Source organism: Centropristis striata, chromosome 21 (genome assembly GCF_030273125.1).
Source record: "Centropristis striata isolate RG_2023a ecotype Rhode Island chromosome 21, C.striata_1.0, whole genome shotgun sequence".
NCBI lineage: Eukaryota > Metazoa > Chordata > Actinopteri > Perciformes > Serranidae > Centropristis > Centropristis striata.
The window spans coordinates 32,351,040-32,378,557 of NC_081537.1; the positions used below are offsets into that span (position 1 = coordinate 32,351,040).

Genomic DNA, 27,518 nt, shown 5'->3' on the forward strand with positions numbered 1-27,518 from the left:
TAGTTTGCCCTTGGGCCTGGGTTGCTCAATTTGGTTGCCCTTCTGACTTCTCCTCAGACGGGTCCACAGTTCACCTCAGAGCTCTGAGACACAGTTGTATAGAGCCTGGGAGTTAAACTCCACCGCACCACTGCCTACCAACCACAGGAATCACAATCACATTATGGAGCTCTGTGACCAGCAGGGGATATGTGTGTGTGTGTGTGTGTGTGTGTGTCTGTGTGTGTGTGTGTGTGTGTGTGTGTGTGTGTGTGTTTGTGTGTGTGTGTCTGTGTGTCTGTTTGTATGTGTCTGTGTGTCTGTGCTCTGATGTGAACTGTGGACCCGTCTGAGGAGAAGTAAGGTGGGGCACTAAACCTATTCCTGTGGTCAAGCCGGTGGCAGCAGTGGCCCTGAAGGTGTCGATGGTTTTTGGAGCTTTGTGACTACCAGGGGATGTGGTGTGTGAACCCCCCCCTGACCACTGTTTCTGCCCTTGCAAAAAACATTGACGCCATCATGGCCACTGCTGCCCCCAGTAGACCACAAGTAGGGGTGTGTGCTGGTTGTGCACAGGTGTATCACCTCCACCAAGTGTAACAGCTGCATTGGTAGAAAGCACCAGGTGGCATGGTGCAGGACCTGCTGGCCACACACACACACACACACACATACACACGACAGAGGGAGTATCTGGAACTACATAAAAATAGTATTTCAATCAAATCAATTTTGTTGCTAATCTTTGACATATTCGAGATTCTAATCAACTCCAAAGCCCCATCCCCCTAGTTATTATTATATGAAAAAAACTATTATTTGGGAAGAAATTATGAAATACTTAAAACATATAAACTAGCACATGAAGACATTTCAGTAAATATGACACTTAATAACACTAAACCTATTTCTACTCCTCAGACATTACAACTTAAAAATGTTTTTTCATGTTAGTGAATCGGTTGTTCCTTCACTAAATGCAGGCAAACCAGAGCACCTGGCGAAAACCCCACGTCACGTGACAAAACCGACTCTATTTCTTCTCTGCAGATGTTACAACTTAAAGGTTTTTTTCATGTTAGCGAAATCAATTGTTCCTTCACTAAATGCGGGCAAACCTGAGCTCCTGGCGAAAACCCCATGTCACGTGACAAAACCGACTCCATTTCTTCTCCTCAGATGTTACAACGTAAAGGTTTTTTTCATGTTAGCGAAATCAATTGTTCCTTCACTAAATGCGGGCAAACCTGAGCTCCTGGCGAAAACCCTATGTCACGTGACAAAACCGACTCCATTTCTTCTCCTCAGATGTTACAAAGTAAAGGTTTTTTTCATGTTAGCGAAATCAATTGTTCCTTCACTAAATGCGGGCAAACCTGAGCTCCTGGCGAAAACCCCACGTCACTTGACAAAACCAACTCCATTTCTTCTCTGCAGATGTTACAACTTAAAGGTTTTTTTCATGTAAGTGAATAAGTTGATCCTTCACTAAATGCTGGAAAACCTGAGCTCCTGGCGAAAACCCCACGTAAAAAAACATGCTACACTTCACTTACTTGAAAGTACACCAGAGACACGAGTAGAGGCCTCCGCATAGGGGTGAAAAGAACCTGGCAGCGGCATTGAGCCTTTCGGACCATCTGATTCTGACCATCAGGTGATCTCTGATGCAGCAGGCAATGTACTTATCAATGGCTGGTTCTGCGGTATCCAAGGAGACCAGAACATTGTCTACACAGCCCCACTTCTTACACAGGTCTTTAAACATTGTTTTTTCAAAGTTTTTAAAAGTCTTTGAGGTGGCTTCAAAGTCCACACACTCAATTTCGACCAATGTCCTTTCCAGCAGACGTTCACAGATGGCCTCTGGGTCTGTGAAATTCCATACCACGTTCATTTTCTTGATCACCTGTGAAATCAGCCTCGCCAAGAAAATCCTAAGGTGCTGTTTGTTTTTTTCTTCACGTCTTCTCTTCCTTTCTTCTTCCTGTTCCTGCTCGGCCTCATCCTGTGTCTTCTCACAGACTGGCTCAGCTGACTGTATCCTCACGCTGGTGCGAAAGGGTGATCGTGTTGGAGTTTCAGCTGCTCTTTCACTGTGGCTCCTGACAGCTGAATGTACGCTCACTCTGGTGCCAGAGCGTGAGCGTGTTGGGCCATCTTCTGCCAGAGTTTCAGCTACTGATTTCCTGTGGCTCTCGACAGATGAATGTACGCTCACTCTGGTGCCAAAGGGTGAGCGTGTTGGGCCATCTTCTACCAGAGTTTCAGCTGCTCTTTCACTGTGGCTCTCGACAGTTGAATGTACGCTCACTCTGGTGCCAGAGCGTGAGCGTGTTGGGCCATCTTCTGCCAGAGTTTCAGTTAGTGATTTCCTGTGGCTCTCAGCAGTTGAATGTACGCTCACTCTGGTGCCAAAGGGTGAGCGCGTTAGGCCATCTTCTGCCAGAGTTTCAGCTACTGATTTCCTGTGGCTCTCGACAGATGAATGTACGCTCACTCTGGTGCCAAAGGGTGAGCGTGTTGGGCCATCTTCTGCCAGAGTTTCAGTTAGTGATTTCCTGTGGCTCTCGGCAGTTGAATGTACGCTCACTCTGGTGCCAAAGGGTGAGCGTGTTAGGCCATCTTCTGCCAGAGTTTCAGCTACTGATTTCCTGTGGCTCTCGACAGATGAATGTACGCTCACTCTGGTGCCAAAGGGTGAGCGTGTTGGGCCATCTTCTGCCAGAGTTTCAGCTACTTTTTCACTGTGGCTCTTGACAGATGAATGTACGCTCACTCTGGTGCCAGAGCGTGAGCGTGTTGAAACATCTTCTGCCAGAGTTTCAGCTACTTTTTCACTGTGGCTGTCAACAGTTGAATGCACGCTCCCACTGGTGCCAAAAGGTGAACGTGTTAGGCCATTTTCTATCAGGGTTTCAGCTACCCTTTCACTGTGGCTGTTGACCTGAGTATTTACCCACCAGCCCATTAGCCCAAGGAAGCTCCACACCTTGTTCTTGATGTAAGAATAAATGTGAGTACTTGACTCAGGAACGTCCACTGGTTCTGGTAGGTCTTCTCTCGTCTCCCTCTCCAAGTCTTCGATGCCACCATCATTTTCTAGCATGCCACTGCTGATGTGACAGTACAGGGTGTCACAGAGTTCCTGTGTAAAAGTCTCGTCTTCACCACTGGAAACTTTTTTGAAGCTCTCTAACACCTCCTTTCTACTCTCTGGTTTTTCAGAGTCCACTTTATGTAACAAGGAGTCAACACCAGCGATGAGTGACTGCACTGAATGCCTGTCTTCATATACATGGTCCTTGTGGAATTTGGCCTTCAAGTGGTTCACCATGCGATAGATCGACACCTTGGCAAACCGCTTTGCAAAAAAGGTCTTCATTTTTCTCTCTGCTCCTTCCTTTGACTCAGTCCTGCTTTTTTCTTCCAATTCTGGACTGGAGCCAGCGGCAGTTACCTCCTCTAAGCTCTTAATTTCTTTAGAAATTAGCTTAGCTATGTCTCGTGAAACACTCACAATCTCCTGTGAGTGTTCGGTTTGCAGAAGATCATACTGGTCTGCCACTTGATCAAGAAGAGGTTCAAGGATCTCATTTACCTCCATCTTGATTACCTCTTGTAAAGTCTCAATCACTGACTGTTGTGATGAGGCCTCCTCGTCGTCCCCTTCGTATGATGAGTCTTCATTCTGACTGAGTAATGAGTCTTTATACTGACTGAGTAATGAAATTGATATGACTGAGGATTCACCAGTTTCTGTAACCTCCGTAACTTCTGTCTTCTGGGAGGGGTTGGGACTCTTTTCCTTCTTCTGCTTACGTGGTTTGGCAGAGCAGAAGTTTTTCATCTGACCGGCAAATGTCTTCAACATTTTGCAGGCACGAATCACAATTGAATTGAGTCTGCGAGGCGCAATGACATACGGAATTTCTACCGGATCTGTGCTGGGCAAAAGAGTGAAGAGGGTAGAGTCTAAACTTTGTACAACCTCTCCAACGACGGGGCCTGTGAACCATTTTAAGTCTTCGACTGATGTCTCAACGCTAAGAACCTCAGAAAATGTCGTTGCAAGTGTCTCTCTCAGTCTGGTCTCATCAACCTGCTCTACAGCAGAGCCTCTCATAGCAGTCACCAAGGCTTCTGTCATGGCTGTTATTATTTCTAAGCACAGCTCCGCCAACATAATTTTAATGGTATTGTCAGGAGTGCCAGATTTAACCATCTCCCACTGTTCCAATGTCATCCTTTGAAAAAAGGATTCAACTGGATGTCGGAGTGTTGCCACTGTAACTCCAGACACCTTCTCTGTCTGCGATGTTCCTTGTTCAGCCATAGCAAATGCTGCTCTATCGTTTTGATGAAATATGTTTTGTGTGTTGTGAAGGTTTCACTGACCTGGTAGTGAAGCTAGCAGAATTTTTCTCAGACTTGAGTTTGGGCAGGAAGGAAATAAATTAATCAGATATCTGATGGGATCAATATGCAAAGATTCCTGGAAGAGAATATGTTGACATGTGACATAAAATATGACATCATCAACATCATCAACGCAGGATCAAAGCAGTGGAAGATATTCTAGAACATGACATCACCAAGAACATGACATCACACTAATGGAACAGTTTTAAGCCCCACCCCAAACAGCCACTGGAGCTGAGCAAACGTTGCTAGGCAACTGGAACTCCCTTTGTCCAAAAGCTCAAAGTCAACTTTATTGTCAATTTTCCATATGTACAAGACACACAGAGATTGAAATACATCCTTTCTCACAGTCCCACAGCTGGTGTGTGTACACTATGATGAGATTCTTCAGAGATTTCAAACAATTTATACTAGTAATGTTATGATACTATATTATATACAGGGAGCACACCTACAACAAGCATTCCTTTTCAAGTATTTCTTTATACAGCAACCTACACTGAAAAAAGTGATACTTTGGATCAACTTAAAAAGTTTTTCACAAATTAAATTTATGATTCGGTTGAAAACGTAAATTTTGATTTAATGTAAATTAATTTTGTATTTTAAGACAAGGCAAAAAAAATTAGCTTTCATTCAAAGTAAAAACATTATTCATTACAAAGACCATAAACTATTTTTTTTTCTCTTTTACAACTTATTTTCTTTATTTGGGAAAACCTAATATTTACCATTACATCCAATTATAAATTTTACTTTGGAATAAACTAATCAAATTACTGTAATTCTGTTACACGCAATTTTTTCAATTTTTCTCAAGTTAAATCTCTGATTCAGTACAAACAAATTTTTTAATTATACCATAAACAATATATTTTCTTTAGTCACAAGCCAAAGTATTCCTTACTTACATATACAATATTTTTTACATTTTTTAAAACTGATGTATCACCATGAATAAAATTACATTCTCTATAATATAGGACTAGAATTCACTGAACTGATTCACTTAAGAGAAAACTTAAAAACAGAAAAATTATCTATAAAATATTATAGGCACTCGCAGTCAGCAGCCAGAAAAGTATGCGTTTTACACATTACAAATACACACATTTACAAGAAATAAAACTTGTGTAAATTAGAATAAGATTTGGTCTTCTCAACATGTCAACATGCACATCTTAACATGCATATCTGGTTGTACTCTTTAAAACTTGAGATGCAAGGGAACAGCCATTAAGTATAAAAATTTAGTTTGAGTAGAACAGTCCATCAAATCAAATCTTTGCTATCCTTTGACAAAAAGGTATGAATGTCATTATTTCAAACCATTATAAATGCAAGGAAGCCCAAAAAATAAACAAAGGATGCACACAGTTGCTATGGAACCTGGTTACTATTGCTGAATTGGCAAATGAGAAAAATATGTATATTTCTGTTAAATTATTATGCTATCAGGATCCATTATACATGCAAGGAAGCCAAAAAAAGTTGCAGTTGCTATGGATGAAAAAAAGGTACACTTTAACATAGTAGTACTAAAAACATACTTAGTATACCAATGATATATCATTAATGCTACTGAAGATATACTAAAATACAACTTAGTGTACTTGACTGTGCTATTTTGAGACACCATTAAGATCAACTTAAGTACAATTTTCTCTACTAATACTATACTTATTTATAATGTTCTTTATTTCGATTTAAAGTATACTTTAATCCACTTTTCAGATTACTATTAATACATTTAGAATACACTGGAAATGTATTTCTAATTGAATCATGTGTTGCCATTGCATTTAAAACATATTTACAAAAATTTAATAAAAAATTAAAAAGTTGTATTTAAGTATATTATAGTTCATCTTAATGGTGTCTCAAAATAGTACAGATAAGTACACTAAGTTGTACTTTAGTATGTCTAAAGTAGCACTAATGATATATCATTAGTATACTAAGTACATTGTTAGCACATCGAAAATAATATACTGTGAGTACACTAATTATGTGTGCAGAAAGTATGCTAGATGTACTTCTTTAAAGTACACTTCAACAGTACACAGAAAGTATATATTTTTTTATAATTAATTTGAATTTCAAATTACTTTTAAGTAAACATAAAAAATAATTAGAACATACTTGAAGTAGAAAAAAAGTTTATTTTTAACATGCACGGCTTTACAGGGAAAATGTGCATGAATAAAGTACATTTAAGTACATCTTTAACAGCATCTTAAACAACATTTTCAAACTGTTTCTCTTCATTGTAACAATTTTATTCAATTTGGATCATTTGACCCCAGAGAATTCTTTTTAGTAATACTCTTTAACAAGTTCACTAAAAAACAATAATAAAAGGAAACTAGGACTGCGCGCAGTACTGAACGGGCCCTCGCAGTACACGCGTGTCGGGGCATGCTGCCGTCGGGGTTTGTGCGTTACAGGGACCAGTCTATACCACCCCTATGAATTTCATTGCCTTAAGTCTTATGGTCTGGGCACAGTGGCACTTATTAAATTAAACTGCCACCAGAGCGCCACCTAGGGGCCGATCAATAAAACCTTCAAGGGTTATCCTCAGGAGGGCACTGACAATATGTATACCAAGTTTTGTGTTCCGACCAACCGATTTGGAGATATAAAATACTTCAATTTAAAGAGCGCCACCTAGTGGTCATCGCCCAAAATTTTGCAGAGAGCCTCAGGGGCTCATGGGGAAGTAGTAACCTGAGTTTCATGTCATTCAGACACACCAATGTGGAGATATGCAACACTTCGTGTTTTGAACGAAATGGGGGAGCTGGCCACGCTGGGTACAGCTATTGTCGGCCACCACCTCTGAAAAGTGTTTTTGACAAATGCACGATACATGTCTCCATGACAACCGGTTTTGTTCAGATGACATTTGTAATTGCTGTCCATTTCATATACTTTCTTAGTATTCTATTACATTGATACATGTGGAGGATAGAGGGTGGGAGGAGAAAGAGATGAAAAATTACAGCAACATTAGTATTAACACTGTGTGTGTTTACTAATGGTTGTCTGTCTCTGTTTGTATTTTTGTCTAAATTTGTGCAGATACAACAGTCTAGGACATGGTGGAGGAGGAAACATCATTGTCTTTTTAATGTATTTATTTTGTCTTTGTTGAAATTAATTTCACATTGTTAATAGAATATTTTTTGTCCTGTATCATATTATTTACTTTCAGTTGAATTGTTATTTAAAGATTAAAAATATTTTTATTAAGGTTGTTTATGAACAGACAGTTATAAAGATCTTATTAGCGAAATTTTGATGTTTAGAATGTAACAGATTTGATCAATGGAGCCTACTTTATCCCTTGGCACGGCAGAATAATTGAAATTGTGTAACAGCTGTTCTTGCTTATGTGTTGAGCTTCATTGATATTATATCATATGCATGTTTCCTTTTTTTGAGTTATTTTATGATCTTAAATGTGTGGTCAATATAAAATGAAATGAAAAAGGATTTGTTTGTTTGTGGTCTTTGCAATATTACAGCATTATAATTAAAACATTTTCACTCATTAATTTGTGGTTAATGCTATTGCTTTTCTGTTTAATGCTAAAGGTATAAAGTTAATTTAATATATAGCAAATTATTAACAATTGAAGCATGTGGTAAACGTGATTACTAGTGAAATTCAAGAGACTGGTTTTATTTTGAAAACTTTCGGTTTTGTTTTTCCTGTTACTGCGCATGCATTGTTTTTAGCTTGTTAACGGCCGCAATTTTCATTCTGCACGCACACTCGACAAAGTAAGTCAACATGTGATTGGTCCCGGTGTATTTCCATAATGTTTTTTGCAGTTAGTGTTGTGTGTCTGGCTTTGGAGCTGGAACTATTTGAGAAGGGTTTTGGTTGTACAATTTGGTGTTGTAATTAATGCGTTTTTACCATACACTGTATAAATAAGGTTTTTACTCGAGGATTTCTGCCCGCCGTTAGAGCGGTTGCAGGCCTCTGCAAAATGGCGCGTCCATAAGACAGTGTAGAACGGGCAAAAAAATGTGTAGTGTTTTTCTCTTTAGCAGAGTCTGGGCTGATTAGCATTTAGCACAGCAGATGTAACATTTAGGTAGTGTTAATTAGCAGCTAGAGAAGTAAACTAAATATGCATACAGCCTTTTTACATTCTCATGTAACCAGGTAAAAAGCCTCATAGAGATTAAAAATGTCTTTTTCCAGAGAGACCTGGCCAAAAAGTCAGCATAATGACAGAGAAGTTGCAACATCAAACAGTTATCACAAACATTAGATACAAATACAGTACACAACAACACTGAGTGAGCATCAGGAGCCAAGTTATGTGGGCTGCATTAACTTCTTCATTCTCCATTATTTCATTTGAAGTTATGTGTGTGTATCATGTATATGTGAATATTATGTATTATTGATTTATTGTGTTTTTTTTCTCCTGATTATCAGATAATGGCAAGTCCTCTCAAGTTTCCGGGCACAACTGACCCAGAGGTTGAGGCTATAAAGCAGCAGCTCCAGCTGCTTAGCGTAAGTGTTTTTTGTTGAAGATGGATGGTTTTAAGGATAGAAACATAAATAGATAGAACCATATCTCAAAAACCAACATATTCGTCTAAAATGCTTGTTCTATCATTTTTACATGGGTTGTCTGTTTTTTATATTCCAGTATGCTTGCAATGACCCCCAGGAGTGTCGCCAGGAGTGTCCAGGTCACATGACCTCTTGTTGCGGCAAATACCAAGAGGTCCGTGGACCAAAAAAAACGTTATTTGAAGCGGGAGCTGGAGGGTCTGAAGACCAAGGTGAAGGCTCTGCAGCAGGAGGTAGAGGTCCTAAAGCCCACTAAGGCCTTTGAGACAGATGGTAAGTGCTTGTGTTGTGATGTGTCAAATAAAATATTCTTACAGTAATTTTTTCATGTGTTTTGAGGCTGGATAGAGCTGGGGACAGTGTCATATATACACTATTTGTCAGTGAGTGATTTGTATGAGTAATTAAGGTTAATTAACCACTGGTCCGTTTTTCCTCAGTGGCTGTTATTCTTACTAAATTAATAGGGTATTATATTAACAAACAACAGCAATTGATTGGGCTTCTGTCGACTTCAATTTCAGTTCAGTCGGTTCTAGTGAAAAAAAAATTAAGTATAAAAATGAAGTATGTAGGTAAAATGTTTGTCATGGTTCCTAATTATCACATGTCATCTATATTTCTTTCCCATGTGTGTGCAGACAAGGAGGAGGGTATAAAAGGTGAGGTGGTGCAGTAGAATGTTTATAGTAATAACACTATAATGACATTGGTTTTCTGTTAATATGTTTGTATTTTGGTTGACCTGTGTGCAGAGATGGCTGCCGTTCCAGAGACGCCTGGAGAGGAGGAGGAGGAGGGGTCGGGACGGGACATCGGCGATGAGGCCTTTTTAACCTTGCCTTTTTAATTTCTTTTTTATTTTAAGTTCAAATAAATAAACAGTGTTCTAATAAAAACCCCGCGGTGTCCTGCTGATTGTTTTGGCATTTGCGTGAAAGTCCACATTTTACTGAATGACATGTATAACAAGTGTGACAAAACTCCATCACACAAAATCAACATCAAATCCTTGCATTATGGGGTCACGTGACGCAAATGGCGGAGTATGCAGCTCATTGTTTGTGCTCCCGCAGCTCGGTATCCTACAGACTATTTTACTACAGAAAACGGAGGTCTCAGTGAGCAGTAATTGATGCCTAGAACTAGGAGAGTGCCCTCCAGGCAGAGCATACTCAATCTGCTCGCGAAATCCCCTGTATCAGGAGTTCAGCCACCAAACTCGCCATCTAGCAGTCAAGCTAACATGGCGGACGACACGAGGCCGCTTCTGGGTCAAGTTGACGTAGACAACTTGGTGGAAAAAATAACGGCTGAATCGCTCAAAGGTGTGGAGGCTTCCTTTGATAAGAAGATCGACCCGGTTCTGAATAAACTCGAGGCTTGTTCGTCTAACATCACTGCGCTGGATGCCCGGATTACAGAGGCTGAAGACCGCATCTCGAAGTCAGAGGACGCCATTGCAATTCACATCACTAAGCTCTCCGACGTGGAGAGCAAGCTAGAGGCGGCCATGGAAAAGATCGACGATTTAGAAAACAGGAGCCGGCGGTGCAACATACGGGTCGTCGGGCTTCCTGAGGGTAGCGAGGGTGTTAACCCTGCTGCTTTCTTTAAGACCTGGCTGCCGGAGCTTCTGAAAACGAGCTTCAAAAGTGGGTCCGTTAAACTGGACCACTGCCACCGCGCCCTCGCATGCCAGCCTCCCCCCGACCAGCGGCCCCGAGCTGTTATCATAAAGCTCCACAACTTTCAAGACAAAGTCCGGATAATGCAGGCGGCAAGGAAAGCCCAGACCCTGGTGTACAACGGCGCAATAATCATGATATTTGAGGATTTCTCCGCAGCTGTTCAACGGAAGCGACAGGAATATTTCCCGGTGAAGCAACAGCTGAAAGAAAGAGGCATCGCCTTCACCATGCTATACCCAGCCGTCCTCCGGATTAAACACAACGGGTAAGAAAAGGTCTTTAAACATCCAAAAGAAGTGGCTGCCTTCTTGGATACAGTGTCGCAGCACGGAGGATCTCCCTCCGTTACCTCTGCTGACTGAGAGTTAGCCTTCATTCTTTACAACACTGTTATGCTACTGTGGTACTGAACTCATCTGAAAAATATCAGGTTCGACTGAGGAGCGGGTGAGCATATATAACTCAATTGTTTAATGCCGGCTTTGACACGACTATGTCCGTTTTTTGTTGTTGCTTTTTCTTCAGGCCATTTGTTTTTCATCCTTTTGTTGTTGATAGACATGCCATATGTTACTAAGTGTGCGATATAGTCGGGGATTCCCCTTTTATTTTTTTATTTTTATTTTTTGCATCGGCCTATGCATTGATAGAGGCTCACACGCTCACCGCAGAGTAGACTTCATAACTAGTTTTTTAAATATATTTTTTTATTGGATTGGGGAGAATACTGTCATAGCTGGAGACTTTAACTGCTACCTCTCCCCAATAGTGGACAAATTGCCTTTTGTATGGAATTCAATATCTATCAGAGCTAAGGCTATATCGGATACATGCAGTGAACTTGATCTTGTGGACACCTGGCGGGTTTTACATCCTAATGATAAAGCATTTACATTTTATTCTAGTGTACACAAATCAAGCAGTAGAATTTACTTTTTTCTCACCCTAATCGCAGTAATGTTAAGAGCTGCACTATTGGTGATATTATTGTATCAGATCACGCTCCTATCTACATAAGCTTAAATAATGTGAATCCTACATGTCAAAGCCGACCATGGAGATACAGCACGTCCTTGAACCATGACCCTAACTTTGACAAATTTTTAAAGTGCAATTGGACTATTTTTTTAAAGAGAACAAGAGTCCTGATGTTTCCCCTGGCCTGCTATGGGATACCATGAAAGCCTATGTTCGTGGTCTGATCATATCTTATACTGCTAGACTTAAAAAGAACAATAGGAAGGAGGAAAGGAAACTTGAGCTTGAACTGCATGAACTTCAGACTAAATACAACTTATCCCCATCAGAAGAGCTAAGAAATGACATGGAAGTGGTTAGAGGGAGAGAAAAAATTGTCAAAAAATAAATTTGAAAACTGGACTCCAGGCCGCAAATTCCACTCTACAGAAATAATTTATACATAGAAATGTAGGAAAATGTGTCTTCTCACTCACAATCCTCTGGTAAAGCTGTCAGAGTTATAGTTTGGGCGTACGACGCACAGATTCGCCACCAAAACCACCAACAGCCTCATTGGCTCCCATATTAAAAACGCAGGGAGATTTCGGAAAAAGGGAAGATGGAACAGTTTTTTTAGATCGCTCTAACAAAGCTATTTTTTCATTTTTCTTAAAAAAAATTACATGTAGAAGTTCAGGAAGAACTTGGGACGCTCAAAGTGAAGTCGGATCAATGATAGGTATTATGGTTTTGCCAAAAATGCTTTCTGTTCGAGGCCAGAAATTTCAGTCTTTCCACCTCTGCTGTCACTGAGCCGGAACAGGTGTCAGTTAATTCTGTTGATTGCTTTGATCTGATTGCCTTTGATCTTTGATGTGATTACAGTTACAGATACACACACACATGCGCGTAAGCACGAACACACACACACACACACACACACACACACACACACTTTAAAGGTTAAAGGGCATAGTTTGAAATCTCTGAAGAATCTCATCATAGTGTACACACACCGGCAGTAGCCCCCGTGGCCCTTTCAGAATTTCCCCAGAGGAAATTTTCTAGTTTCTATCTACTACAGAGGCTGAAAAATCTTCTGTTGAATTTCCAGGAAAACTTCAGGTTTTAGGGGGGTTTTCTTTCAAAATCGCCCAGAGGTTTTCCAGGCATTTTTTCCAGGCGTTTTAGGCCTTAATGGGTTAATTTCTTACCGTAGAATGACTTAAGATGTTTGTGTTTACAGACTCAACATGACTTCTGTAATGAAAGTGAAAATATTTTACTAAGACTAAGGAGGACAAAAAGCATTATAGTAAGGTCTCAATTGAGTGCCCCAATCAACATCGTAGAAATGGTTTCACATACTTTCATAAAGTACATGATTTTATGTGATTGTTTAGTTTAAAGAAAATGTCTAAATGACCTTTTTTAATTTTTGTCTTTCAAAAAAAAATCTCTTAGATGAAAGACACGTCTAGAAGACACAGAACTCTATGATAGCACATCAGTCAGTGGAGATGAAGACGAGTATGTTCCAGACTCCAGCATGGACTCTGAGGACAGTGATGCTAGCATTGGTGTCACCCCAAGGAAATGCCTGTCTGTCTTCTCTAAACCCTGGCTCAGACATGCCCAATCAATGTGACACCACAACACCTGAACTGGACACCAGTTTCCTTGTATCTGAACTCTCTGCAGAGGAAGAACCCTGCTCTGACCTCACTGCAGAGGAAGAACCCTGCTCTGACCTCACTGTAGAGGAAGAACCCTGCTCAAGTCACGACACCAATGACCAATGGCTAATAGTTGCAAGAGACAGTATTGCTTATATTGCAGAAAACCATATGCCAAAATTGCAAGACATCTGGAACATGCGCACCAAAATAAGGCAGGTGTGGCAAGAGCTTTCAGCTTTCCAAAAGGGTCGAAAGAGAGGAAAAAACTACTAGAATATATCCGGAACAAAGGCAACTATGCCCATAATGCCACTGTAATGGAGTCAGGAAAGGGACAACTTGTCCCACGTAAACGGCCATCAAAAGAAGCACAAGGAAGAGATTTCATGCACTGTACATATTGCCAAGGACTTTTCACACAAAATGTTCTATGGAGACATATGCAAATTTGTAGACTCAAGCCTGGACCAGTCAACACAAAACCTGGGAGGAACCGTGTTCAGGCTCTATGTGCATACACTGGGCCTGTGCCTTCACATATCGGCAGTCAGCTGTGGGCAGTTATCAATTCCATGAATCTGGATCCTGTCACTGAAATTATTAAGAATGACCATGTCATTATTGAATATGGGCAGCACTTGCTCAATAAATGTGAAATGACATTAAAAAGTCAACAATGCATCCGTGAAAAAATGCGTGAACTAGGACGACTGCTGGACAATGCCAGGAAACATACCCCATTAAAAAAAATGGAGGATTTCATTAATCCTGCAAATTATCGGGACATGGTCAAAGCTGTCAAAAGTACTTGCGGCTATGAGAGCAGGACCAACACATATGCCATTCCATCACTGGCAACACAACTTGGAAATGCTTTGGTAAAAGTCAGCAGGCTCTTGAAAGCTCAAGGCCTAATTTCCAACAACCAAGAGCTTGTAAAGCATGCATCTGAGTTCCAAGAAGTGCACAATGAGAAGTGGAATGCATTGATTTCTGCAACAGCAATAAGGAATATTGTTGAAGCAAAGTGGAATGCACCCACTCTAATGCCCTTTACTGAGGATGTGCAAAGAATGCAACAGTTTCTCTGTGAAATACAAAAATCAGGATTCACCGTGAGTTCTATAGACTACCTGACAAGACACTGCAGCTCGCAAAGATCAGTAAAGTTTTACTGGCTCTTGAGAGTGGGAGATTGGCAGAGTTCCATGGAAAGAACCTGGACGAAATCACAATAGATCCAAACGGTATATTTGATATTCACTGTCATGAATGTAACGTCTTTTCTTTTTGTCTGACTATGTATAAGCTTGTCATGTCTAAAACGTTATAGGTAGTGATGAGGAAGATGGATGCAGACAGGCTGGAGATCATTCATTTGCTGTTGATGGTATGTTTCAGTAATTTCATGTAAATAATAATAATAAGGTTGTTTTTAAGGTACATTTCCTACACGGGTACTGAAGTTTCATACTAGTGTAGTATACAGTGTAAAGCATCCTCAATGTAATATTGCAATGTAGTAGTACTTTCAATCTGTTTAAAGCCTTCAGCAGCCTTACTTCCCATTAGGGCTGGGCGATAAATTGATAAAATCGATTATCTTGATCATTTATTAGATATAGAATGTTTAGATTAGTTACAAATTAAATATATTGTGTATGTATTTCATAGGACCATCAGCAGAGGAAATTGTTGCAGGTGCTGTGGGGAAGGAAGACTCAACAGGCAAGCAACACAAATGGCCAACAGCAGAGCATGGAGCATCTTCTGGAGTCAGTCCTGTGGCACATTCCTCCAAAGGTGATGTGATATATATATTTTTTTCTTTTCTTTTCTTATTATTGCAGTAAAATCAGTTTTGGATTTGGAGACAGGAGATAAATGAAAAAAGACTCCTCCAGTCTTTCACCCCTCAGTCTGGTGGCCCCACGTACTGTAACTGAGTACATTTGTCAAAGTACTGTATTTCAGTACAAATTCAATTTTTATTTTCCTAACAAGAATCCATTTCATTTGTGGGAGACCTTAGAGAATATGGAAAACATTGTCGTGCTTTGTTCCATTTCCGGTAGGCAAGGCAATTTTATTTAAATAGCTCATTTTCAAACAGTTTGTCTCAAAGGGCTTTACATAGAATCATAAAAACATCCTCTGCCCTTAGACCCTCACATTGACTGTGGAAAAACTCCCAAGAAAACCCTTTTAACAGGGAAAAAGTTGAAGAAACCTCAGTTTGAGCAACAGAGGAGGGATCCCCCAACCAGGACGGGCAGACGTGCAATAGATGTTGTATACAGACAAGGAAACAGTTTAAAACATGGAATATGGTTAGCAAGAGCTGGTGAAGACAGCTTCAGGTGGGCAGGAAAGGCAGGGAGAGCAGCTTAATGGGAGTACTGGATGGCAGACTGGTTCATGTGCAGGAAGTGCAGGCCAGTTTAACAGCAGGGAAAGGAGGTGATGCAGGCAGCGGTTGGTGTAGAGCAGAGGTGGGCAGAGTAGCCAAAAAATGTACTCAAGAAAAAGTACTGTTACTTAAGATTATTATTACTCAAGTAAAAGTAAAAGTACTCATAAAAATAATTACTCAAGTAAGAGTAAAAAAGTATGCAGTGAAAAGACTACTCAAGTACTCAAGAGTACAAGTACTGCGTTTTCTCCGGATTTATTTTTGAAAGCAACACAAACGGTATAAAATAGTAGCAAACAACATATAAAACAGCAATCTTCAAACTAAAGATACAATATATTGCCATAAGTTGCAAAGGGTGGACCGACATCATATTAAACCCTATGGATTAAGAATGGGATGTCACTTTAGTTCATATGTGAGTCAAGGCAGGTTACCCATTGGTTTGGTAATATAGTGTATTCATTCTTTGCTAAATTAAATACATCAACTTTTAAATACAATTATAATAAATTAATTAGGTTTATCCAGAATTATATTAATTAAAACCAATACACTTATAACACAATTTGATATTTTGCACATATACAATTTTAAACAATTCATGGCTACAATATGTCACAGGCCCTGACAAAATGATCTGGGTTGTGTTCATCCCAAAAAATATAAAACACAAAAACTTTAAATTTAATATACATCAAAACCTGCTGGCAAACTCACTTAACATGAAAATACAGATGCTGAAAAAGAAGACCACTCTGCAAAGTGAGTACAGGGAGAACGTAACGTAATTGAGAGTGTGAGTGAGTTTATGTCATGTGATTGTGTGTTTGTTTGATTGAGGGCAATGTAGTAAATAAAGAAATACTCTGTGTGCATGTGTGGCAAAAATAACAAAATATCAAGGAAGAAAAAAAGGGTATGTGGCTACATAGCCTGTATGTCGTCAGCTTGTTAGGGTGAAACCTCTGTGAACAGAAAAACATACCAATTAGGCTATGAGAGATTTATCCACTAAAATTGACACATTATGACAACAAATTATAACACAAGCGGGCACTGACACACGCACACACACACAATGTGCAATAATTGTAAAACACTGTACATATGATCTTATGCTTATGTGTACAAAAATGTTCATCAGTCTGAATGAAGACAATGGGCCTCATTCACCAATATCCTCTTAAGAATCTTCTTAGATTCTTTCTTAAGTCCTTCTTAAGAAGATTTCTAAGAAGACCCTACGCCAGATTCATCAACGTGTTCTTAAGCTGCTGAATTGATCGCAGCCATGTTCTTAAATTGATGAATGCCATCTCCTCGTAAGTTGAGCGCGCGTGCCAGGTGAGTCTAATTAACATAGGATTAGCATAGGAAACCGCCCATTAATGCCCATAAAAGGACCCATAAAAAGGACTGCAGGGCCGTGTGTAGACGTCACACAGAGGAAACATCAACGGAATGTCTAAAGCATAGCGTAAATCCGTTGGAGCACAGGTAAAAAAATGAAAAAAATAGAAAAAATTAGCAGCCTTAGTGCAGGTTGCAACAACACAAACTATTTATTTTCTGGCATAATACCTTGAAACCACAATATGTAACTGGCCAAAGAGGCCAAACTGGTCAGAGAGTTGGACTGTGATTACTTTATCAAGGACTTTTCCTCAAAGAAGGCCAGTAAAAAGCCGGTGGTTTATGTGAGTAGTTTCTAGGACTGTAGCCGGTATCTGAGTAGCCTACTCAGCCTACCTACTACGATTTAGTGCATTTTTTTATTACCATTACAACATGACTCCTCCATGGCATGTGCCTGTATTTGTGTGTGTAAGTGCGTCTGTGTGCGCCGGCCAGCGCGAGGGAGAGAGAGTATTAATGGGACACTCTGGATGCGCTGATTGATAGTTTTTGTTACCTATATTTTAATTAATACTACAAGGGCTGGCTATTTGAGCGTTCTGTCTCTCCCATAATATATGTATCGTCCTGTACATGGCAGGTGCCAAACAAAACAGACCTAAAATGACTATTTAAAATGTTATTTTGTGTGGTTGTGTGTTGGCCGGTGTTATGTGCGTAATGGGAAGAGCGCCTTTGCGCGCACACTTTGCGTGTGTAGGCAGAGGCCCGTGGCGAGTTTGTGTCCAGAGGTTGTGGACTGAGGGGTTGCAACCTTGGCTTGATTTTATTTCTTTTTTTATCACAGATGAAGTCCCACAGAGCCAACTTGCAACAGAACCAGAACGGACAGAGCCCTCCTGCAGCAGCAATATATATGCCATTGTTTTGTAGTTCATGGAGAAATGCCACCTATAAATAGGGTGGTATCACTAATGGACGGCATGATTCAATTTACTTGATTCATGTTAAAGCTTTGACACATTTAATTTAATTAAAATGTAAAATGAAAAAAAATTAAATGAATGAATAAATACATAAATATGACGTAAATGTCACTGTAATGTATTTTATTGAACTTAACAAAAGAAGACAACACAACCATGCCAACATGTCAGCACTGAAATGTGCTTAAGAGTACTCCTGAGTGTTCGTAGGATTTGTTCTTACCTAAGAAAAATCCTGGTTAAGAAAAAAATTCATGAATGCCACAATCTTCGTAAAATCTTCGTAAGTAGGACTTAAGAACATCAAATAGAAGAGATCACTGTAAAGTTAATCTGAAACCCCAGTCATTCAAACCTTCAACCTGTAATAGAGCTGTTTCAATTGGTTTACTTTTCTGAATAATCGAGTAACAAGAACAGTTTAATCAATAAAGAAAATATGTGTTAGCTGCAGCATACAGTGCAGTGGAGAGACAGGAAGCGACAGACAGAGAGGAGCAGAGACTTGCATCTCACTCCGTCAATGCGACCTGAATGACCGTCGGATGAGCAGCTATTAACTAAAATGTATAGATAAATAAGCATTTTAACTAAACACAATAAATGTGTTGCGTGTTTTGTGTCAATAGCCTTAGCCTACCTGCATCATCAGACTGCGGGCGGCTGGTTGCGCACCTACAAGTAGCAGCAGTGTGTGGTTGCGGTCGCGGGGTGACTAAAGCAATTTGTTGTCCTGCCTCCACCTCTCACTGAATTTATAATAGCAGGGCTGCTGTTCTCTCATTTATTGCTTTCCCGCGACCGACTTCAAATTCGGAGGCAGGGGCACATTCTTCTACGTTTAAATGCGGATCACAGCCACACATGGCCGTACGGATCATGGACATATAAAGAAATAGGTACTGACTCTAGCGTAGTGTCGGACTTCTATAGCAGCAGCTAGTAAGAAAGTAGCCTCTTTACATCTCCTTCTCGAAAAGTCCCGGAAGAAAAATATATATGACATTGAATAGTCCTGCCCGGACAAATTTAAGACCTTAACGTAGGCTATTTAAGACCAGCATATAACATTTCTAATGAATTTAAATCTTTTTAATACGTTTTAGGGATCCGCGGACACCTTGATGGAAATGCTGTGGGGCATGTAACAGTGCTACCGTTAGCTAGCTTATCCACACAGCCTAAACTAATGTTTAAACTTGTGTCGTGTGTACCGTTAGCTAGCTTATCCACAGCCTAAACTAATGATTAAACTTGTGTCGTGTGTGTGTGTGTGTTTGAGCTTTGTGCTTTCTCAGGTTTGACATCGAGTTCATGTAGGCTGAGATCTCGACGTGTTTGGGGGCACAAAGAAGGCAGCGCATTGTGTAGCTGTTTTCTTTTGGACCTCTAAACTCAAACATACTTAGTATGTGAGGCCAGGGGTGTGGTTGTTGCTCAGTGGGTTCTTCCATTTTCTCCGTAAAATATTCGTGTTCTGCTCCTGTGAAAATAGCCACGGACACTTGTTCGGCGCGGAACCGGAGCCTTTAAAAAGTGCGTGTTCACTGTTGCTATGGCTATGACCAACATGACAACACTTGTCATCTGACCCAAGTAGCTGCATTTGATTGGCAAGATAATTTTCTAATGTTTTTTATTGGTTGAAAGCTGAAGACGTAGAAATAGATCTCGCATGTAATAAAAAAAAAAAAAAAAGATTAAAAAAAAAAAAAAAGTAACTACCATCCCGTAGCCAAATAGAACGGCGTAAAAGTACCGTTCCTTCTTCAAATATATACTCAAGTAAAAGTAAGGTCCAAAAAAACTACTCCTAAAATTACAATTTATCCAAAAAGTTACTCAAGTATTTGTAACGGAGTAAATGTAGCACATTACTACCCACCTCTGGTGTAGAGGGATGGAGCTGAGATCTGTGGAAAACTCAGTTGAGAGACATCATGTCCAAACTACAAAGGGCAACAGATAATGATAGTTCAAAATGTGCAAGAGGAGAGGACAGGGCTCCATGTAGCAGCCTATAGCAGCGTAGTTCTAAAATAGTTGAGGGCTACCTGAACCAGCCCTAACTAAAAGTTCTGTCTAGACAAAGTCCTTATAGACAAATCATGTAACTTGGCAGTTATTTCAGCCTAACAAGACCAGACACTATATAAATTTAAAAGGATAGAGCCAATATAGATAGAGCCTTCCAGTGATCACTGGGACATTAAAACTGCATACGGAATTCCTGTCCAGTAGTTGTGTCCCAGTCTTCCCTGCTGTCTTTACCACTTTCTGGAGAGCCTGCTGTTCTGCCTTTGCACAGCTATTAAACTCTATGGTATCAGGGATTCTGCATGATTCTAGGTGCTGCTATAGTAGATGTGAAACTTGACATTATGTGTTGTGGTTTAACTATGTCTTTGTAATAAGGTTTCATCTAATCCCAAGTGCAATATGTTAGAGAATATACTATATTATTTGCCAGAATATACTACACACACATAATATCACAGTCCTCACAAAGGAATGGGAGAGGCAGGCAGGAGGTCCAGACACCTCACAACAACTTGTTAGCCACACTGACACACACACGGTGTGGATGTGGATCCAGAGTAGCTGTGCTGTCATAATTTGCAAGCTGAACAGTCTTGTCTTTTCACTCATCATACATACATGCCTTGCTCAAGATGTTGCATGCTATTTTTTTGTCAGGGTCTCCAGATCTGATGTTTCAATCAGCTTCAAATAGTATAGTTTCTCAGCTACAAATTTAAGATTTTCATGAATCTTGCAGAGGCAGGTGTTGGGATCAGTAGGATGGACCACCCAAAACGGTCTCATCTGACAGAATAGGGAGTAGGATAGTTTACAGCTGTTCTCAGCAAGACGTTTTTGATGTAGGTTTTTCATTGAATCAACCAGAAATCGTTTCTGCTTCTTCACTTTATTCCTGGTGAGTGTTTGTTTCCTCCCTGTCGTAACCCGACTCACATCATCCCGTGTGAAGAAGTCTTTGACCTTAGATTTCAATGTTGTTGCAAAGGTGTTTGCAGGGCGTCTGCATATTTCAAAAAAGTTTCTGCTCTCTGGAATCCTGCGGTGCCTCTGTGAGAAATCCAAGTTTTCTCTGCAAAGCCCTGGGGCCTTTACTTTCTGATAATTTTTCCTACTGTAATTTTTGATATGATTTGTTTCTCCGTCTGCCTTCTTGTGTTGGAGCTTATATTCGATCAAGAGCTAGATGGATTGAAAAGGGTGAAAAAAGATCAACGTATTCCTTTGGACTTGAAAAATAAAGACAGACTAAGAAAAAAAAATAAGTAAACTTATGACAAATGATATTATAACTGAAGAGATATTATAATTGAAGATCAGAAATTAGTCCAGCATGAAATCTGTCTTTTCTATTGTAATTTATACAAATCAAAATCTAATAAATCAGATTGTGACATTTTGTCTGAAAAAAAAACAAAAAAAAAAAAACGATGAAGACAAAAAAAAACAAACTGGATGTAGAAGACAAACATATACTTGAGGAAGAACTAACTGTAATAGAGGTTGAAAATGCATTAAAACAAATGAAAAATGGTAAATCACCAAGGATTGATGGTTTAACATCGGAATTCCTCAAACATTTTTGGGCAGATATAAAGATAAGATATAAAATAGCCTTTGTTTCAAATTCCCACAATAAAAGTGAGGACTGGACACCCAAGACCAGACATTTCCTATTTTATGTTAGCAGGTTTGATCAATGCAGCGCAAGTTTTTTGCTGTGATGAATACGAAGAAATAAAGAACTGAAATAGTTTAATCAAACTACATGGGCACATCCTCTAATGTGACCGGCTACTGCGATCATCTAATGTGACCGGCTACTGCGATCGTCTAATGTGACCGGCTACTGCAAGCGTCTAATGTGACCAACTACTGCGATCATCTTATGTGACCAACTACTGCGATAATTCATTTTTTTGTGTCATGTAAACATACTAAGTGTTCAGTGATAGCCAAAACCATGTTGGCCTCAGCCTTCTCTGCAGAGTCAATTTTTTAAAGTATAAATGGCGGCTTGTCTTGGGTGGAACTGTTGTAAGGCTTTGCCTTTTGAGTGTGTTTTTGAGTTGTCATGTGGTTTTTACACCACTAAGTTTGGCGTAGAAATCAGCCTTACAATACAGGCAGAGTGAAACGGCTTCAACTAGCCATTGAATTGAGGGTTTAATTCCCACTCCTTTCTGTATTTTTGAGTGCACAGTTTAGACTGAGACATGATGAATTATGTTTAGCTTATGTCACAGAGAAGCACACACACAGTGGATGAGGTGAGTAAGTGACTGAGGCTGTGTGAGACATGCAGTAATTTATTATAGTGTAGTGATACATTTTAGTGCAGTGTCTTATTTTAAACAAAGAAAAATTTCCCACCCTGGATCAGCCAGAGGCGGTTTTGTGTGTGCGCGATTAATTTGCAGTGTGGACTTGGAGGGGATAACATTTTGGCATATTTTCAAGGTTGCCAACTTAGCAATTTAGTTGCAAATTTTGCAGCTTTTTCTGGTGTTATTGGAGACTTCTGGAGACTCGTTTACTCTTGTTAACGAGCAGCGGGTACTGCCGTGGGCCCCTCGAGAGCAATGATTGTTTACCCTCCACTGGGGGGCGGGGTTAAAATGCGCTCTAGCAGGGATGTATCCGTGACGTTTGCGTAACACCACAAATCAAAAGTCAATTACGCCGCCCTCTGCAATTGAAAAGGGGTATCCCAATTGATGTGACTAAATATGTGATTTTTATGATGTTTAGAGAGGAAAAATTGGATAACAATAGCTTTAAAACTATATCAGTAAACGTAGCAATGAGCTGTCAAGCAGAAATACATGAGAATCAGGTTAAATGTTGTTCTTGGACTTGAAAAAAAGCACTAGTAGCTACATTTCACCACACAGCAGCTTTTAGACATTTTCTGTTGTTTGCTAACGAACAGAACTGACGAGGAGGCTCCTTCATTCAATACAAAGTTAACAGAGAGAGCAGTGTTACCAACTCCTCAGTAAGGAAAGAAGCTAATGGAACAAATCCAACCCTCCTCCTTTATCCGGGCTTGGGACCGGCAAAAGTGTCCAAAAAGGACACTCTGGCAGAGTTACTTAGGTTTTGTTTTATAGTTAGTTTGTTAGTTTAGTTTGCCCTTGGGCCTGGGTTGCTCAATTTGGTTGCCCTTCTGACTTCTCCTCAGACGGGTCCACAGTTCACCTCAGAGCTCTGAGACACAGTTGTATAGAGCCTGGGAGTTAAACTCCACCGCACCACTGCCTACCAACCACAGGAATCACAATCACATTATGGAGCTCTGTGACCAGCAGGGGATATGTGTGTGTGTGTGTGTATGTGTCTGTGTGTGTGTGTGTCTGTGTGTGTGTGTGTGTGTTTGTGTGTGTGTGTGTGTCTGTGTGTCTGTTTGTATGTGTCTGTGTATGTCTGTGCTCTAATGTGAACTGTGGACCCGTCTGAGGAGAAGTAAGGTGGGGCACTAAACCTATTCCTGTGGTCAAGCCGGTGGCAGCAGTGGCCCTGAAGGTGTCGATGGTTTTTGGAGCTTTGTGACTACCAGGGGATGTGGTGTGTGAACCCCCCCCCCTGACCACTGTTTCTGCCCTTGCAAAAAACATTGACGGCATCATGGCCACTGCTGCCCCCAGCTCAACCACAAGTAGGGGTGTGTGCTAGTTGTGCACAGGTATATCACCTCCACCAAGTGTAACAGCTGCATTGGTAGAAAGCACCAGGTGGCATGGTGCAGCACCTGCTGGCCACACACACACACACACACACACACACATACACACGACAGAGGGAGTATCTGGAACTACATAAAAATAGTATTTCAATCAAATCAATTTTGTTGCTAATCTTTGACATATTCGAGATTCTAATCAACTCCAAAGCCCCATCTCCCTAGTTATTATTATATGAAAAAAAACTATTATTTGGGAAGAAATTATGAAATACTTAAAACATATAAACTAGCACATGAAGACATTTCAGTAAATATGACACTTAATAACACTAAACCTATTTCTACTCCTCAGACATTACAACTTAAAGATTTTTTTTCATGTTAGCGAAATCAATTGTTCCTTCACTAAATGCGGGCAAACCTGAGCTCCTGGCGAAAACCCCATGTCACGTGACAAAACCGACTCCATTTCTTCTCCTCAGATGTTACAACATAAAGGTTTTTTTCATGTTAGCGAAATCAATTGTTCCTTCACTAAATGCGGGCAAACCTGAGCTCCTGGCGAAAACCCCACGTCACTTGACAAAACCAACTCCATTTCTTCTCTGCAGATGTTACAACTTAAAGGTTTTTTTCATGTTAGTGAATAAGTTGATCCTTCACTAAATGCTGGAAAACCTGAGCTCCTGGCGAAAACCCCACGTAAAAAAACATGCTACACTTCACTTACTTGAAAGTACACCAGAGACACGAGTAGAGGCCTCCGCATAGGGGTGAAAAGAACCTGGCAGCGGCATTGAGCCTTTCGGACCATCTGATTCTGACCATCAGGTGATCTCTGATGCAGCAGGCAATGTACTTATCAATGGCTGGTTCTGCGGTATCCAAGGAGACCAGAACATTGTCTACACAGCCCCACTTCTTACACAGGTCTTTAAACATTGTTTTTTCAAAGTTTTTAAAAGTCTTTGAGGTGGCTTCAAAGTCCACACACTCAATTTCGACCAGTGTCCTTTCCAGCAGACGTTCACAGATGGCCTCTGGGTCTGTGAAATTCCATACCACGTTCATTTTCTTGATCACCTGTGAAATCAGCCTCGCCAAGAAAATCCTAAGGTGCTGTTTGTTTTTTTCTTCACGTCTTCTCTTCCTTTCTTCTTCCTGTTCCTGCTCGGCCTCATCCTGTGTCTTCTCACAGACTGGCTCAGCTGACTGTATCCTCACGCTGGTGCGAAAGGGTGATCGTGTTGGAGTTTCAGCTGCTCTTTCACTGTGGCTCCTGACAGCTGAATGTACGCTCACTCTGGTGCCAGAGCGTGAGCGTGTTGGGCCATCTTCTGCCAGAGTTTCAGCTACTGATTTCCTGTGGCTCTCGACAGATGAATGTACGCTCACTCTGGTGCCAAAGGGTGAGCGTGTTGGGCCATCTTCTACCAGAGTTTCAGCTGCTCTTTCACTGTGGCTCTCGACAGTTGAATGTACGCTCACTCTGGTGCCAGAGCGTGAGCGTGTTGGGCCATCTTCTGCCAGAGTTTCAGCTACTGATTTCCTGTGGCTCTCGACAGATGAATGTACGCTCACTCTGGTGCCAGAGCGTGAGCGTGTTAGGCCATCTTCTGCCAGAGTTTCAGCTACTGATTTCCTGTGGCTCTCGACAGATGAATGTACGCTCACTCTGGTGCCAAAGGGTGAGCGTGTTGGGCCATCTTCTGCCAGAGTTTCAGTTAGTGATTTCCTGTGGCTCTCAGCAGTTGAATGTACGCTCACTCTGGTGCCAAAGGGTGAGCGCGTTAGGCCATCTTCTGCCAGAGTTTCAGCTACTGATTTCCTGTGGCTCTCGACAGATGAATGTACGCTCACTCTGGTGCCAAAGGGTGAGCGTGTTGGGCCATCTTCTGCCAGAGTTTCAGTTAGTGATTTCCTGTGGCTCTCGGCAGTTGAATGTACGCTCACTCTGGTGCCAAAGGGTGAGCGTGTTAGGCCATCTTCTGCCAGAGTTTCAGCTACTGATTTCCTGTGGCTCTCGACAGATGAATGTACGCTCACTCTGGTGCCAAAGGGTGAGCGTGTTGGGCCATCTTCTGCCAGAGTTTCAGCTACTTTTTCACTGTGGCTCTTGACAGATGAATGTACGCTCACTCTGGTGCCAGAGCGTGAGCGTGTTGAAACATCTTCTGCCAGAGTTTCAGCTACCTTTTCACTGTGGCTGTCAACAGTTGAATGCACGCTCCCACTGGTGCCAAAAGGTGAGCGTGTTAGGCCATTTTCTATCAGGGTTTCAGCTACCCTTTCACTGTGGCTGTTGACCTGAGTATTTACCCACCAGCCCATTAGCCCAAGGAAGCTCCACACCTTGTTCTTGATGTAAGAATAAATGTGAGTACTTGACTCAGGAACGTCCACTGGTTCTGGTAGGTCTTCTCTCGTCTCCCTCTCCAAGTCTTCGATGCCACCATCATTTTCTAGCATGCCACTGCTGATGTGACAGTACAGGGTGTCACAGAGTTCCTGTGTAAAAGTCTCGTCTTCACCACTGGAAACTTTTTTGAAGCTCTCTAACACCTCCTTTCTACTCTCTGGTTTTTCAGAGTCCACTTTATGTAACAAGGAGTCAACACCAGTGATGAGTGACTGCACTGAATGCCTGTCTTCATATACATGGTCCTTGTGGAATTTGGCCTTCAAGTGGTTCACCATGCGATAGATCGACACCTTGGCAAACTTGCAAAAAAGGTCTTCATTTTTCTCTCTGCTCCTTCCTTTGACTCAGTCCTGCTTTTCTCTTCCAATTCTGGACTGGAGCCAGCGGCAGTTACCTCCTCTAAGCTCTTAATTTCTTTAGAAATTAGCTTAGCTATGTCTCGTGAAACACTCACAATCTCCTGTGAGTGTTCGGTTTGCAGAAGATCATACTGGTCTGCCACTTGATCAAGAAGAGGTTCAAGGATCTCATTTACCTCCATCTTGATTACCTCTTGTAAAGTCTCAATCACTGACTGTTGTGATGAGGCCTCCTCGTCGTCCCCTTCGTATGATGAGTCTTCATTCTGACTGAGTAATGAGTCTTTATACTGACTGAGTAATGAAATTGATATGACCGAGGATTCACCAGTTTCTGTAACCTCCGTAACTTCTGTCTTCTGGGAGGGGTTGGGACTCTTTTCCTTCTTCTGCTTACGTGGTTTGGCAGAGCAGAAGTTTTTCATCTGACCGGCAAATGTCTTCAACATTTTGCAGGCACGAATCACAATCGAATTGAGTCTGCGAGGCGCAATGACATACGGAATTTCTACCGGATCTGTGCTGGGCAAAAGAGTGAAGAGGGTAGAGTCTAAACTTTGTACAACCTCTCCAACGACGGGGCCTGTGAACCATTTTAAGTCTTCGACTGATGTCTCAACGCTAAGAACCTCAGAAAACGTCGTTGCAAGTGTCTCTCTCAGTCTGGTCTCATTAACCTGCTCTACAGCAGAGCCTCTCATAGCAGTCACCAAGGCTTCTGTCATGGCTGTTATTATTTCTAAGCACAGCTCCGCCAACATAATTTTAATCGTATTGTCAGGAGTGCCAGATTTAACCATCTCCCACTGTTCCAATGTCATCCTTTGAAAAAAGGATTCAACTGGATGTCGGAGTGTTGCCACTGTAACTCCAGACACCTTCTCTGTCTGCGATGTTCCTTGTTCAGCCATAGCAAA

At 41.0% G+C, this 27,518-nt stretch overlaps 1 protein-coding gene across 1 annotated transcript; it reads right to left on the bottom strand.

The window, feature by feature from the left end:
- Nucleotides 1-649: 649 nt before the first annotated feature.
- On the bottom strand, nt 650-26,517 carry LOC131959139 (uncharacterized). The gene is made up of 2 exons (XM_059324244.1): nt 24,371-26,517; nt 650-1,483 (listed from the first exon to the last, which is right to left on the bottom strand). Exon 1 carries the CDS (start codon nt 26,515-26,517, stop codon nt 24,547-24,549), a length of 1,971 nt encoding a protein of 656 aa, XP_059180227.1. The 3' UTR covers nt 650-1,483; nt 24,371-24,546.
- Nucleotides 26,518-27,518: the final 1,001 nt, after the last annotated feature.

Excerpts from the sequence above, each read along its gene's own strand:
- LOC131959139 (XM_059324244.1), bottom strand. The coding sequence starts at position 26,517 with ATGGTGAACCACTTGAAGGCCAAATTCCACAAGGACCATGTATATGAA.